The sequence below is a fragment of the Elgaria multicarinata genome, chromosome 2 (genome assembly GCF_023053635.1).
Source record: "Elgaria multicarinata webbii isolate HBS135686 ecotype San Diego chromosome 2, rElgMul1.1.pri, whole genome shotgun sequence".
NCBI classification, from domain to species: Eukaryota; Metazoa; Chordata; class Lepidosauria; order Squamata; family Anguidae; genus Elgaria; species Elgaria multicarinata.
The window spans coordinates 47,135,018-47,152,442 of record NC_086172.1 but is presented as its reverse complement, the minus strand read 5'-3'; the positions used below and the strand labels follow the sequence as shown (position 1 = coordinate 47,152,442).

The 17,425-nt window shown below is 37.9% G+C and overlaps 1 protein-coding gene across 1 annotated transcript in view; it reads right to left on the bottom strand.

Annotated features, from left to right (window-relative positions):
* Positions 1-231: 231 nt before the first annotated feature.
* Positions 232-17,425, bottom strand: part of FIGN (fidgetin, microtubule severing factor) — a 141,676-nt gene continuing 124,482 nt past the window's right edge. Inside the window, exon 3 of the mRNA XM_063118617.1 lies at positions 232-2,573. Coding sequence (XP_062974687.1) covers positions 325-2,573 — 2,249 coding nt within the window. The 3' untranslated portion in view covers positions 232-324. The remainder of the gene's footprint in view (positions 2,574-17,425) is intronic.

Here is a 17,425-nt window from a genome sequence, read left to right as displayed (position 1 = left end):
TCCTTCTAAAAATCAACCCACTTGGCTCCTTGCTCCACGGTGAGAGAGTGTTGTCTAGCCTGAACGGAACGGAGCATCAACAGATGCTTTCTGTCATCTGTGGCTTTTCAGATCAACAGCTCTTGTCTGATGCACTATTCCTTCAAGCCTACACCTGGCTCTTGAGACACAACGTAATCATTGTCCCCCACCCCCCAGTGCCCTTTCACAATTTTAACACTACTGAAAAGGGGTTCCATGCCCTATGTAACAGGTTTGTGTGTATGTATGTGTGTGTGCGCACCAACATTCATTACATTTTTTTTTTTTAAAAAAAAAGACTTGTCACTGACTGCAACCAAACATTTTGTTCCATTCAACATACGTATCAAGCTCCTTTTGAGATATGCTAGGCTGTATCTTGCAGAAAGCATTTTCAAAGTCTTGATATGTAACGGGCCTCAACTGGCTGGGCATAATGGCTGAAAGGTCTGTGGCTGGCATGGCATGGAGTGGGCCTACTACTGCTTCCTGACACAAATGAGCAACATCTAGTCCGGAAAAGCCTTCCGTACGCTGGACAAGCAGTGCAACCTCCTTGTCACTGAGACAGTAATTGTGCTGTGAGAGCAGTTGTACTATTATCTGGTGCCTTGCTGTGCTGTCAGGAAGCGGGATTAAAAGTCGTTTCATGAAGTACCTTCGAAGAGATTCATCTATTTCTTCCGGTTTACTGGTGGCACAAATTACTACTATTTGGTCCTCAGCAGAAGTTAGCACAGTGTCCAGCTGCATAAGGAACTCGGTTCTCATCCGACATATTGGACTGTGTTCTTCATTCACTTGGGATGAAAGTAGCACGTCAATGTCACTAACAAAAATCACTGAGGGCTGGCGACACCTTGCCACAAGGAAGGAGGCATGGACAATTTTTTCTCCTTCCCCTAACCACTTTGTGACAAGACCAGAGCCAGTGATTTTGAAAAATGTGGCCCCCAGCTGGCTAGCTATACATCTGCCCATTAATGTTTTGCCTGTTCCTCGAGGTCCAAACAAAAGGATGCTTCGAGGTAGAGCAGTCAGCCCATTGAATGCATCTGACCTCAATACTGGCCATAAAACCTCCTCTTTAATGACAGCCTTTACCAAATCTAGGCCAGCAATGTCACTCCAGTCCACAGGAGGTCCTTGGTTGATAATCTCATTGGTTACAAGGTCAATGAGGTGTGCGTCAGTATTCTTCAGTTGCTCGTCCATAGAGTGGTTGGATGAGGTAGCTGCACGAAGTCCCGGTCCTTGCATTGGGTGAGGAAGGAGCTGCCTATGCTCGTCACCGTGATCGTTCATTACTGGAGAGCTGTACTTCCCAAACGGTTCGCTTGCTCTTGACCCAAGTGAATTCTTAGTAGTACTGTAGGAAGGGGGTGTCAGAGCCCTACTGGACTGACTGAATTTTCTTTGCTGTTCGGAAGCCATTATCTGTTTTGTTGGCTTAAATGCTAAGGACGATGGTTCAGCACTTCGATCAAAGCCATTCCCTCTGCTGGCATTTGAAATGCTGTTGTCAGGCATCCGGTACATGGGACTTTGTGTAGATCTCTGTTGGCCATAGCTGTAATTTCCGTAACTGGAGTCCATTTCTCCTTGTCCTGCCATATAGAAAGCTTTTCGTTTGAGAGAACTTGCCGAACTGTTTGTCAGGGCGGAGGGTGCAATGGGTGTTAAACCATGGCTCTGGTAGGTGTAGCCAGGTACCGTGGTAGGGGGGAGAGGAGTTGGAGCAGGGATTCCTGAAGGCAGATATGCTGAAGGAGGAGGTGCACCACCAGGGCTGTAGCCAGGCCCAACAGCACTTTGAGGGGGGTAACTTGCCGAGGGATAACTATAACTGGAAAGGTTAGAGGTCCCATTGTAGCCTGGTACTAGGGCTGGAGGAGGTGGCGGAGGTGGGGGTGGTTGTAAAAGCCCAGAGCTATGCAAAGGGGATGGATGAGGTGAAGGAAGTGCAGGTGCTGGCTGGCCACTGTAGGTTGTATGCAAGTAAGATCCATTGTATCCAGTGGCATATTCCTGAGATGGAAGCCCTGAATGCAGACTAGGTACTGTATGACTTCCACATGTACTACTAGAATAACTAGGTTCTGTCAGGTTACTGGCCACCCCAGGTGAACTCCCTATACTGGCAGAAACATCTGCTGGAGGGAGGGCAGTACTTACTCCAGCTTTGCTGGCAGTAATAACATCTGGGACACAGTTCATAGGATAAACACTCTCAGAGTTCAAAGGAGGCTGCCAGGGTTCACTCTCACTCTTGCGACCATTCACCAGCCCCGACGGAGGCTCTGAATAGTTACTCAGAATGGGCCGTTCGGCTGGCCCTTCCAAAATACCAGAATACTTTTCTGCATATTTTTTTAGCAGATTTGAGGCAGTTAGAGCAGAGATGTCATCATTAGCCCAAGCGTACTGATAGGTGCGCTGCAGGTGTCCGCGGTAAGCTTCTACCTTGTGGGCAGGAGACCGGGTGGTCGAAGTGATGTCAAAGTGCTGCTCTGGCCACTGGGCATGCTCTGGCGTCCACTGCATCTTCAAGCCTGAGTATTTGGAAGGGGAAAAAAACACACACAAAATGAACAATTACATTAGATCATACACTTGCAAAGGCATCTAAATACATCCACTTAATGTCCTTATTTACAGGTAAAATTACTGTAAGACAACAGATTCTTTAAAGCCATATCTATTCAATTTTTTTGGTAAAGGGGATCACTAGTGTCACACTTTCTTTAAATAAGTGTACACACACACACACACACACACACACACACACACACACACACAACACACACCCCTACATGCCCACCTGTTGGATCAGACCAAGGATCCATCTAGTGCAGCACTCTGTTTACACAATGGTCAACCAGCTATCGACCACAAGCAGAACACGCTTGCAACAGCACCCTCCCACCCAAGTTCCCCAGCATACTGACTCTGATACTGGAGGTAGCACATAGCCATCAAGACTAGTAGCCATTGATAGCCTTCTCCTCCAAGAATTTATACAACCCTTTTTTAAAGCCATCCAAATTGGTGACCATCACTATATCTGTGTTACTTTAGGAGGAGGAGGGTAGAATAAATTATTTAACTCAGTCGGATTTAAAAAAAACAAACAAACATGGCCATGTACATTTTTAATATCCCAAGCATGGATTCACTGTTAGATAATATGTTGTATTATATCCTGGCCATTCTGTCTTCCCTCATCACACTTTCAGTTCTAAATTTTAAAAGATTAAAAAAAGGGGGGAAAATGAAAACACGAGACACAGCTGACAGATCACATCTAGGATACCTTTCTTATTTGGTACTGAATACCTAGTTAGCACAGTATAATGCACCCTGCGCAGAACAATATGACACAGACATCGCAGGTCATTCCATAATCCAACTCTCATCTAAAGTGGTCGACGACAGTTTCAAATCTGCTTCGTGGAGTGCAGCAAAGCAATCTCCCAGGCAGCGCTCCGTTGCTTTCATCACACAAAGCCTACAACTCGGTATGAATTACAACTGGCTGCTCTCGGCCTCACAGTTCTGTGGTTGAGGCTCTGGGAGGAAGGGGAGGGGGGAACAAGCAAAGCCCAAGCATCACTTGTCTATCGGCCTTTTTGCTTGCTCTCCTTTCCCTCCCCTCCCCTCCCCTCCCTGTTCCGACTCCCCCACCCTGCATCTAGGATACAAAGGGTGGGGGCACTAGAAAAGAAAGAATTAAATGCAGCCTAGTCACTGAAAGTTCAACGGAAAGAAGCACTGGCTGTCGGAGCAGACTAAGTAACCCAGTGTGACCACTGCTTTGGCACAATTAATCATGCCGAAGAAAGAGGAGGTGATATTTATTTAGTTGTACTTTGGTCACCTACTATGCTAGGCAAGTAGAGTTCCCCAGCATGAAAAAGAAAAAAACCCTCCTTCAACTCTTACTTGTGCATGGTAGGCAGGCCTCAGTAATCTCTTGCATTTTACAAAAAGTGATCCCTTCCCCCCCTTTTTTTGGGGGGGGGGGGCAACCGGTCTTCTGCCCTCTGGCACAAGATTCTCAGATAAGAAGGCTTAGTCTAAATGAAACACCCCTGGCATGAGTTCTCTTATGAATTACTGCAGTCTATTTTTGACAGCCTGTAGCCTTCTCATCTTGCTATTCTTCTCAAACCTCTTCAGCTCTCCTTTGCCTGACTCGAGCATCTTGACATGACCAGCTTAGCCCTGTTGAGCTAGACCTAACACAGCATACAGTTTGGTAACAGAATGGCATGTTTATTCCCTTCTGATTCCCTCTTCCTTGTTTGCACATCCACTGCACCAGACACAGGAAGTTAATTAGCAGCATGATGCTGTGCTAATTGTGTTAATTTACAAGGTTTTAGTCAAAGAGAATCATGCCAGGGCTGGCACCGCTGTCAGGCTTCCAGCTTAATGATTAAGAAATACTGAAAACAAGGTGGGAAGAATTGCAGTAATTACACAATAAATTAATAGAGCAACAGGATTAATTTGTAAATATATTTTATTGCAGTTGTGCTCATTTGAATTGGGATTATTTAGGTTGGGGTTTGTTGACAAGATACACATAGGTATTCTTTTGCTAATACATGCTGTCACTTAGCCTAATTTTTTAAAAAGGTTTGCCTGTTAGAGTCAATACTAAAAGTATTACTTTGTATGAGGAGGTTGAGGATGTATCCTAATTTTATGCAAAATCTTGGCAAAGATGTGGCTAACTGCTGCATAACTCAGATATCCTTTTCAAAAATCTAGTTTGCTATTTCTCCATTTTAATAAAAAATGAGTTAAGTTATAGAAGGACTTAGTTTCACTAAGAAATTGCCAGCAGACTCTTACACATTTCTTAAATTAAGTTACATCATTTATAGCTTAGGCCCTTTCTACACCTAAGGATTATCCCAGGAAAATGGAGGTATCGTCCCTGCCTGCTTCCGGGATCCTCGTGTGTCATTTGGATGCACAGGGATGATCCTGGAGAAAAAAGGCAGGTGTAGAAATAGCCTTAGTCTCTAGCCCAGTATGCTAGACCAGATGTAGCATGAGCACAACAAGCCGTGTGTGTGTGTGTGTGTGTGTGTGTAGGGGTGGGGGGAGGAATCCACAACCCAGCTGAGTTGTGTGGACAATGTTCTTGCATAATTGAAGAGACATTGGCCTTAGCTAGACCTAAGGTTTAACCCTGGATCTTCCTGGGGTCATCCCTGTTCATGTAAATGATACACAGGATATCCTGGGACCAGGCAGGGACGATCCCGGGATAAACCTTAGGTCTAGCTAAGGCCCCAGTTTCCATGCCCCCTCCTAACACAACATAGATGGTATCACACTGGTTTCATCTTGAAGCCTCTGATAAGTCTGCTTACCTGTTAGGCAAGACACAAGAGGTACACCAGGCTCCCTCCCCTCCCTCCATTGCTTAGGCTGTGAGAATGCACTGACAAATTTACTGCTTTCTTGCAGCTGCTTTCACTGGCCTGGGGCAAATCATTTCAGTAGTGAACATTTGATAGTGCACAGAATTACAGGCAATTACTGGGCATAATCCACATGTAATAGTAGTCAGTGGTTAAAATCCCATTGATTTTAATGGAGCTAGATTGTACCCAATATCCTTTACCACACAGGGAAATAAATAGTAAAGTGAAAGGGAATAGACAGGAGGATGTAAATGAGTGAAAACACACACACAATAGCATGCAAATACTAATTTAAAGACCAAAGTTACGTTTAATGTGAAAACATTCTAACAAAGTGAGCACACACATCATTTATTAAGCTAATACATATATTATAAAATATAAACTTTCCTTAAAACTGATCTTGAAAAGCAATTAAGGTTTTTTGGTATATTCATCCCTTTAGTATAAATGATCACATGCAACAGATCTATTTATTTGGCATAATTACTAGTTAGCCCATTGGTTACAGATTGCTATCCTAGCTGTGGATCTGCTCACTGCACAATAATTGAAAGTTTATTTATTGATGCATATTAAGTACCAGTGCATTTAACAAAGGCTGTAAAAAGCAACATTTCAGAATTATGATATGAACTTAAAGGAACAGAGCCACCCTCACAACCTGAAATATAAGCATTTATTCTTCTGCATTGCAATAATTAGTGTTATTTGGAAGTTATGTAAAGCTATCCTCCATATTAAAACAATGCACAGGGGCTGGCAGATCAAAGATTTAAAAATAAGGAACATTACAAGCTATGATGTCTGTTTTATGAGGCTCTATGGAGCTGTAATGGTCTGAGATATTTTGGCAAGCTGCAGTATTGCTTTAACATAAGAGAAGTCTAGCAAGCCTGTTATGCACTCAAGTAGCATGTCAAGAAAACTCAGATCAGGACACTAAAATCCTTAATGTCAGTCCTATGCCATTTTACATAGCATGACTTATATTTTATGAAGATCCACTTTATTAGTATGATACTTCCATTTGGGACAGAAAAGAAAAAGGAAATAAATTATATAATAATATTAAAGAAATGTTCTTTCTTATCAACAGTAAAATTGTGCAAAAGTCCAGCTTTGAACACAGAAAAAGTAAATAGCTTTTCAGATACTATCATTAGCATATATAGAAGGTTCTACAGAATGTTTTCCTGTACAGATAAACTGCTGCACTTTTTTTAATGGCATTGTTGTTGTTTAATTTGGAGCATTCAGCATTTTTGTATAAATCACGTTCAGACCAATCCACTGTTTTTGTTGGTTATTTACATCCCATTATCTTCTCTTTAACTGGGAAAAAAGTAATACTGTTTCAAAATACTTCATGGATTTTGCACACTGAATGTCATGTGTGGAGGTATTTAAGGAGCTTCATAAATTTTCATCAACACTCCTCCTATGACAACATTTACTGCAAGTAAGGGGGAAATTACAGTTAAGGCTTAACAAGACTGGTTTCAGAATCACAGCACAAGTTGGCCTAATCCTGCAAATTGTCATTTCATAGCTCCAAAATGTACCCAATATTTCTATCCAGAATTTAATGAAAGTCTAGGGAGAAATGCTTATTGGAGGTAACACAATATAATATGTATTTTGTTTTCACTTTGTTAAAAACTGGTATACTATTGTGGCAACAAACTCCAATATTTCTTTTTGTTTCTCTCTAGTGTATATGATTGAAGGGGTTAATTATATTTGCTATTAACTGTTAACATTACTTAAAATATAGTACGATTGGCCAGTTTAGCAGCAAAAGAAAATGCAGATAATCAGTCATGTTTCAATGTAGATTTAAAAACAGAAAGAAAATGGGGGACAGAGAAAATTTTACCCCAAGAGAAGGATGGAAAAATATTGAACATTTCAGGGTGTTCAGACTCCTTTAAACCATGACAAGCATCGTTCCTGGGTTTTCGTTTTTAACATAGCTTCACTGCAAATCAAAGTAAAAGAAATATTGCAATCTCTGTGTTTGTTCTATGTCCTCCCCATTGTATTGTCAAAGGATTCAACTCATCAGTACATAAAATTCTGTTCATTTTTAGCATGCAAATAACTGCTGCTTTGAATGGGGCTGGTCTACTGAATTAAAGGGCAAAGTGGTAAAGCTGTAAATGAGATACACATCCTGTTATCCATTAGTAGCAGATTGATTGCAGCTTTGCATGTGCACAGACCTCACCAAATACAGTGGCCCTTGGTACAGTCCTTGCTCCCCACCAGGCACACAAATGATCATTTCCAGTAATGTCTTTAAGCAAAACACACTAATTGGAAATAGGTACTTCACATGTGCTCTCCCATGCTTGGCGTGGAACACCAAACATACCAAAATCTACAGACCTCAGTGAGGGATATATACTGGAAGAAAACTGTTGTGGTTTCTTTTCCCTTTTGTTTTCAAATTACAAATTATTCTCGTAATTTATTTCTTTTGCAAACTTTTATTTTGTGTTTTGTTAATTTGGAATTTTTTAATTGCTTTTGGAAATGGCTGGTTGGGGGGAAGCGCCCTCCCCCCAACAAGGTCCTTCTTTCCCTAAGGATCTTTTCTGGGGATGGGTCCCCCCCCCACATTTCTGGGGATGCAGCCTTTCTTCCTCCCCATCAAGTTAATAGAGACAGAAATGCCAGAATACAAATAATTAGATTCAAGCAAAATAATTCCAAATGAAAAGAAAGTGAAAGCCGATGAAATACATTTTATATTTGGAGTTAGTGAATTCAGATTAATTTTAATTTGTATATATTAAATCCAAACTAAGTATGTATAGATCTCTTTCATATTTATTTTTCTTTCAGATTAAACCCTAATATCAGTATGGTAAGTCAATGTGTAAAGAAAATGCAAAATGCAAGTGTATTTTTATTTATTTATTTATTTATTTATTTATTACATTTAATTGTAACATAAACCTCTGTATCTTGATTTAAAGCCTTTCAAAAAACGTATTGTTCAAACTCAGGTCCATATTTACCAAAATATCACATTACATTCCAGTAGCACATGTTTTTTTCTACTGGGTGGTTGTATTCTCTCAGTGTTTCAAGTATTAGGAACTATTCAAACACGAGAACATTTAGAATATGGACTACAGTAATTACTCTGAAGTGATTGAATACAGACATCTGATTCTATATCAAAGGCAAAACATCTATCAGCTCAGATGAGGTTCCAGTGCTCAAAGATGTCAAGTGCACTCATGTGTTTGGCTTCATTGAGTTGAAGATGTTCAATACCTTTAAGAATCAGGTCCTTAATAGAGAGAATTTTGATTCATAATTCTGTGCTTTTAGAAAGTTGGAACCAGTTCTTAGAGATGACTTTTCTGCATACAAAATATACATGATGAAGAGAAAATGGAAACACACGTATTACTCATATATTTGGGAGTTGGATAAGAATGGATTCAAGTTTTCCCTTTTAAACAACAGTAGTTTATATCCACACTAACGTAGAGTGTAACATAGTGGATAAGGAAACAACAACGAACTGGAAAGTCTGCTGGTTCAAATTTCAGGTCAGCCATGAACTTACTTGATGGTCTTAGGCCAATCTGTAATAAGAGGAATAATCACCCTAGCCTACTTTACGGGTTGTTGAAAAGTAATGTGAAGCATTTTGAACACTTAGGAAAAATAAATCTAAATAAGTAATGTAGCAGCAGCAGCAGCAGCAGTAGTGCTGATATTAATATTGTAATGTGCAATGTCTATGCAGCTACTTCTGTTGTACTCCTTTGTTTGCCTATAGAAAAGGAAATTAAAACTGCACTACACCAACTCACTTTCTGTCAAAGTGAGACCCATTGCTGCTGGATCTTCCAGCACTGGTGGTTTCATGCTAGAATATATGTGAAAATTCATGATATGAGCAAAACTTTCAGACCTGACAGAAGGGAGGGCATCGAACAGTAAAGTTTGTAGTAAACTGCCAGCCTGGATCTTAAATTCTGATTGATTGGCATTAGTGAAAGTGAAGTCTTTAAGTATTACATCTCAACCCTAAATATAGTATCTGATTTCAACAGTGCTTACTTCCATGAAAGTATATGTAGCACTGCAGCCTTCACATACTATTATTTCCTCCACGACTATATATTTTTCTTTCAGTTTCTTTTAATGTGAAATTCACACCACAATGAAAAAGTAGGCTTTTTCTTATTAAAACTATTTATTTTCTCATTTTCTTTAAAAGTTCCCAATTGCGGAACAGAACTTTTACAGTGAAGTTAACACTGAAATATTTAAATCTTTTTTTTTTTTTGGCTCATTACCAAATATTTTAACCCAAAAGACATTACAGGGAACCCACATAGTATAACACCATAGTGAGCCAATTGGGAGTTTGTTACTAGTTACAGAACAATTTTCAAACCCGTAGACTCAACTACATCCCAATTATCTAATTTAAATACTGTCAAATGATTATTCCTTTTAAATCACACTTTCACACCTCACGACTGCCAATTACAATACAATTGCAGCAAATTACTCTCACCCCATCCCCCAGTCCCTTTCTCTTCATTTACATGGCTGAACTTCTAACAATCATGGAGGCATTTCTGCCTTGAATGTGCTTAGCAAGTATTGTTGAAGTCTCATACACCCAAAAAATCTCTAGCAAACAAAGGGAGAGATTGACATATGAACAAAGTAACTAATGAAACAAACCAGCTAATAAAAAATATGTACCAGAGGCATTATTGTTTTGTCTTATTATAGGACAAAGCTATCTCACAGCTGGGGTATATAATTACTAAAATTACACTTTTTTCTGTTCAAAATAACTATAAGAAAGGACAACTCAGAAATGTTCTCAATGGTGATATTTCAAGTATTAAATACTCAGTCCTCACCCAAATGATTTCCATTCTAAATTATACAATGGTTCATTACCAATGTTTGCTGCATATAAAATTTTGCATGCATTAGAACTTTTTCCTGTGCTTATCAAAACATTTTATTCACTTGGACATGCACTCTTTATTGTTTCATGTTCTGTCCTTTTCCTTCCCACCCACTTATTGGATGGAGATATATATCCAACTGATATCAACCTGTCACACAAAAACAAAAGGCAGCACCCAGGAATCTCACACTGAAATCAATGGGATGTATAAGTGCTTAACTTTGGCTGATCATGAGCCAAACACAAATATATGGGGAGGAGGAAATGATTAGAATGAAAGAACAACCACCACCAAGGATTGGGGTGATAAGGAGTTAACAAAATAAAACATTTTATATAATATTGGAGCAGAGTGACTTCCAAAGTGAGATTGAGCACAGAGGATGTAGGCTCTTAATCCATCATTGAGTCTAGTCATGATCTAGCTAGTCTTTACATCCAATTTAGCAATATGTATAGAACAGTTACATGATGCTGTTCATACAATGTATTCTTTCACTATCTTTTCCTCACATTTTTCATCTTCATGTGTATGTTTGCAGAAAATACCATATAAGACCATGTATATAACGTGTCTAAAACACGGTCTTATTGTATGTATTTCCTCAATTATCTGAGGTCTGCAAAAAAAAAAAAAAAAAACCTGACATACATCAGTCAAATTAATATCCTGATACTAAGCATGTTCACTTGAAATTAAGTTTAGTGAGCTCATTTAGATTTATTTCCAAGTAGAAGAGTGCAAAGGACTGCAACCCAATATTTAATCTGAGCAATGATAGAAAAATCATAATTTCTCTGTATAGCTAAAATTAAGTACTTATGTAGGATTTGACTGCCTGTTCTCTCTTGGATAGAGTCATTGCTCTTGCAACCAAGCATTCACAAGTAAAGCATATCTAAATCACACACCTTTAGCTGAAATACAAAAAAATGTGACTTGAGATTTAACAGCTAATTAGGGAGATGGGTGGAGGAATCTAATACTTCTTCCTCCAAAAAATGTAGTAGATGTGCAAATTTCACATTCAGACATAACAGTGGGTCTGGAACTGAATTCTGTGACCCATAAAGGCCACAGATCACATATTACAAAGGCTCTTGTTTGTCACCATCAGCATCCTCAGATGTATGCAAATAATGGGGACAGTTCAACATGGAAATAAATGGGGTTAAATACAGCTATGAATGGCCATTGTTGATTCAGATCAACAGTGTGCTCAGCTTTAAGTGATTGTGAATCTTCATACTTTCTAATAGAGGGAAGATTCAGCTTTCTCCCTAATCTTATGTCTGATCCAGCAATCTGCAGGAAGCTATTCTGTTCCAATAGCTCTGTTGCCTTCCTTCTAGGGTGGGGTGGGGGAGACGCAAGTCAGAAGCACACACACCCCTTCTGATCATTAGGAAGGAAAAAAGAGAACTGCTTGTTCAAAGATCTCTGGATAGGGTACATTTTCTCTCTCTCAAGTATGTATTGAAAACACAGTAACCATTAACACTAGTTTTAAGTTTAATCAGTAACATTTTCATCTATCAGATTGTGTTGCTTCAAAAAAAAATAGCCTTCCTTATTTAAAATATCACAACAAAATTATGAATGCAAACTGCCTACTTTTAATCCTTAACATTCATCCTTTATAAACATTAAAAAAATGTGTTACTAGATTCAGAAGGGTTAATTCTAGAGAGCTCTCTGTGTGGGCCTGTTCTCTTTACGCATATGAAAGCAAAGATCAGTTTTGGAAACTTTGAAATAAATGGTGATCAATCTTGAAGTAATACAGGGCAACCATGCAGATTTAGAGAGGCCGATATACACCCTCACCTAAAATAAATTCTATATTCCTTTGAATCTTCCATTCCTAATGACACTAAATATCCCAAGCTAGCACCTGCCTATCCAATCAAGTTATGCAGAGTTACTTTATTGAGATTATATCACCTCTTTGCTAATATGCTAAAGGAGAGTAAATACTGAAGTAATCTAATACTCTGGAGTGGTGGGCATCTTTCTTAAACTGACTGCAGTACACAGAAAGCCTTTGCAAAAAAAAAAAAAAAAATAGGTTATTTATGCTTTTTAAAAAATTATTTTGGTCATCCACACATTAATTTTTAATGCAATTGTACAAAGCTGTTGCATTTCATTCTTGGAGAAAAATATTCTATAGCCATGACTGGGTGACATGGTGCATTAATTCAGTGTCCTTCACTCCCAGGACCTGCGTATAATTTAGTTCAGCCTGAAGAAAATAACTTTGATCTGAACGCTGTGGGGGGAAGAAAGCTACATATGAAATGAGTTTTGCTGGGTTTAGTGTTGTTTCTTATATACAAGACGACATATGAAGATAAACTGCTTTAGCATGCTACTGACGTGGCCCAGGATTAAGAGCAGAGTGGTCTTAGCAGCAACAGCAGTCTCATTCATATATATATATATATATATATATATATATATATACACACACACACACACACACACACACACACACACACAACACACCCCTTATTCCCTGGCCATTGTCTATTTCCCATTACCACATGCAAGTTGTACATAAAACAACTCTTAAGAATATAGCCAAAAAAAGAGGTTGCTTCTAATATATACTGACTCCCCCATGACTTTTTCCTCATTAATTTCTGTTTTCATTGTTCTGTACAAAACATAAACACAATTTCCTTGATTATGAAATAGGTTTGTTGGAATAAGAAATAAATAAAGCTTATCACAGAGAAAGTAGATGTCCTTCAAAAGGCAGTGACTCATCAGAAAATTTGATGATATAGCACAAACCTCATTTTTGTTAAGGCAAAATGGACTGATTTCCTAAATTTGCCTGTTTGCAGAGCCAGCCTTCTTTTCTTCTTGCAATGTATCCCTCTCTACTTGCAAGAAACAATATTAAAGGCAAAAGGATGACTAAACAAATTGACACACTGGAATATCAGGGTAAGATTAACATTCCCTCTGCTTACACCTCTCAATTATGTAGTCCATCAACATGCTTCCTTGCTTGTTCATCCAATTAAAGGGCTTGAAACAAAATATTTCAAAATGAGGAACAGCTCATTATCTGAATGTTTATCCATCAAGACAAGTCTTGCAGCATTTTCTTTGTATTTACTGGAAATTAGTTATTTGAGAAAAGTATTTTGAAATCTACATAATGGGTGCATTTGGACATCACGATAAACCATGATTTATTGTGACAGGAATGAACTGCAGCGAGCCTCAGGCTTGTGCATCTCTCTCGTTCAAAGTAGGGGAGCTTTTGCTACTGTTTTGTACAAACCTGGCAACCTATGGTTAATCTTAACTATGATTTGCTTGAAATAAGCCAACGTCAAACTGTGAGTTATGAAGCTGACTTATTTCAAATGAACCAAAACTGAGATTATCACAGTTTAGGGTTCAGATATAACGTTAAATTGCAATTAAAAACAGAAGGGAAAGATTCCAGTCTTGCTGTGGTCATGCAGGAGTGCACGAGTATAGGGCTTACTGAGACTAATTTCTGTCACGATGAACCATGGTTTACTGTGACATCCAAATGCAGCCATAATGTTGGTGTATTAAAAATATGTGCAAAATAACAATTTAGCTGCTAAATTGTCACTTTGCACATATTCTATTCTAAAAGAGGGACCAAAAATGCCCTCACAAACTAACTCCTAAAGTGTATTCCCTGTTCCCTGGTTCACAACAGTAATGTTCGTTTTACAACTTGCAAATTGGAGCTTTGTTTGGGGGAAAGCACAGAGAGGGTAACTGACTGATAGCATGCATGTGCTTTTTGAAGGAGTGGAGAACTGAGACTCTGGACAGTTACCATGGGCAACCCAGGTTTGCTTTAGAGAAAACTATAATCGTTTTCCAAATTTTGTATTCATTTTTTTTCTTCCTCCCATTTGGCTTGTCCAAATGCTTCCCATATTTTCAAACCAATCAACCAAGAAACCCAATCAATGAATAATCATATGCGGAACAATTCTGGATAAGCAATGTACCATTCAGATTGCTTAAAATAAAAATTATTATATTTTGCTGATACAAATGATAAATAATGATAAAGCTGTTTAAATAATATTTCCCAGATTATAGAATTTAAAGTCAGCCAATTAATCTTTTGGAACTAGCAATTTTTAATATATATATATATATATATATATATATATATATATATATATAATTTAGCTATATTTCTGTTTATAAATGACTTCAAAACAAGGTGAGCAAACACCCCTAACATTGCATTATCTTAACAGATAACTTCCAGAAGTCCTGATTAAGACATATACATATGACTTCTGCAAGTCATGTAATAAGATAACTAATCGAACTAACCTATTGTTGCATTTACTATGGTTTTTTTTAATGTTATGAACCTTGATTTTCAATATAATTGATACACCAATAGTTGCTTTGCTAATATACCAATGTAGTACCATGGGCACTATTCTCCTCTTACTAAAGGTAACCAATGCTGCTTTAAGTACGTGTCATAGAGTACATTGTGGTATTTGTTGCATTGTGCTATATGTACTTTCAAACCTTGAGTTGTAACTTTCAATGCACTAGTAGTTGGTCTTTCATGCACTTGCTATCTATTTTGGAGCAAATTCAACGCATTAAACTCTCATTACTGTTTGCAGTAGCCCTCTAATCTTTTGTCATGACTTTCTTCATAGTCACGGTTTCCATATTTCTTCGGTTTTACACAAAACAGCAGTATAAAAAGCATCCACAGACCTCAGACAGTATAAAAACAAGGACTTCTATTCACTTCACATAGATTCATTGAAATCTTGCCAGAGCAACTAAACAGTAGCAGTGACAGCTAATCACTTAAGGACTTATACATTAACCACATTTCTCTCAGCACCCCCTCTCCACCCTATTTTCAGTAATAATGTTCAAGGCATGATTTAATAGCGAGACAGTCATTAAATACAGTTAACACATTTTACACCCAAGTTAAGCTTAGAAGTGAATGAATATTCACTTAAATATCCTAACATTATAATCAGCTAGGACATTTTAAAATAATTTGCAAAAATGCTGGTTTTAAAAGTTGAATGCTTCCAATTGCCTTGATAATCAGAAAACCTCAATAGCTGGATAAAAGATTCACAGACACAACAACTGAGATGTGAAGTATGCTAATTAGAGGAATGCAACACTTTAAAAGTCATTTTAAGAATAAATAACTCTTCTCTCATTTTCATTACAGCTTTATTTTGAAACAGAAGACACAGCGGAGTGCTTATAATGTGTGTGTGTGTGTGCGTGTGTGTGCGTGTGTGTATGTATATATATATATATATATATATATATATATATATATATATATATAAAGAGAGGGGGCACAAACACACAGATATGCAGATTTAAAACATCCAGAATTATGTACATGTTTCTGTCCTTCTTGTTTCTAGTGTCAGTTGGGCAGCTTCTTAGACAATTTTCTATTCATTACTGAACTGTGGAAAGGAAACACAGAGGTAGCATTTTCCTTTTAAACCATGTAATGTCTTATAGCCAGATTCCAAAGCCTCAAGGAAAAGAGGGGTTGTTGTTTTTTTCGCCTGCTAGACAAGCTGTCGTAATTGAAATGAAGTCTAATCAGACTCATTACTGTTTTCAGCAATTTGCACCACCAAAGATGCTTATTAGGTAACAGTGTTTAATAAACCGCTCTTTAGAAAACTACCAGTAATGAGCTCTTAACAGCCAATCTTTAGCGGGAATGTAATGTGAAAAGTGTTCCTAGCACTGAATAGATTTTCACATTTAGTAGTGTCATAATTAAGCTCGAGGAATTGGTGGCTGCTGTTAGATTTACTGCAATATAATCTACAGTCCTTCCGCCCCCCACAGTATATTTGAGAACACAATCTTTATATTTAAGCAAAATTACAGTTAATATTTCCACAGTAATTTTTAGAAGTATGTCAAGCTTCCATAGAGCTTGATACAGAGTATTAACTCAGATTATTTAGTCTGTGGTGGGATAGGACTTAAAAGAGACATTTAGAAGGCAGGTTTTAGACATCAAGCGCACATTTATTTCTTTATTTTATTTACAATTAACCAGCTCTATTTAGCCTTGCCTTTGTTCTATGTGCTGAAAAGAAAACCCAATAATGTAGATAATTAATAAACAGACATGCAATTCGTTGAAGGAACAAAACTTAAAATTTACTTAAAATTTTAATTAACTGTATTTTCCTGAGCAATACCTCAAGTGCCATCAATCCCTAGGAGTTATTAAGCACCTAATAGCCACACTTGTAATACTTCAAAAGTAACATGCCAGCATATATTATTCATAAAAATATAGCTATTAGTGAGACAGAGGGTTTTTTAATCACTGGAAACACCATGAAGACTCAACACTAAGCACACAGAGAAAAAAAATCCAAAAAACATCGAGAGAGAATGCAGCTGACTAATTAAAAAAAAGTGAGAGCAGTTCTCAAGGAATAGCCCGTGCTTTCACTCTCATTATACTGATTTGTTCTTGGCATGATAGGTGTTCCTAGATTATAAAATGGAAGCACAGAGTGAACAGGTGATGATTATATTTTTGAGTTTGGAAAAATACACCTCATTTTGTCTTGCTTGCTTAAAATTACATCAGATAGATGGGTTACGCTTGAAAGAAGCATTGAAGCTGGATTCAGCTGTAAAATGAGCACAATTTACAAAGAGTGGAAAAACAGACCAAAAAAAGGAACCATACAGCAGACTTTAAATTTGCTTGAAACAAAACTTCATGATAAAGATGTTAAGGAGAATTCCATTACTAAGGGATTCCTTTAGAACACCCTTTAAAATGTATTTTAGTCCCCAAACTGAAGTAATCCTAAATAGAGCTAATAAACCCCCTTATCTGTTTGCAGATTTTAAAATCAATGAGGATATGAGAACTGAGGCTGCCAAATTAATGCCAGTTCCAACTGATTTTTGTGGTGTGTACTTTTTTGCACCAAAAAA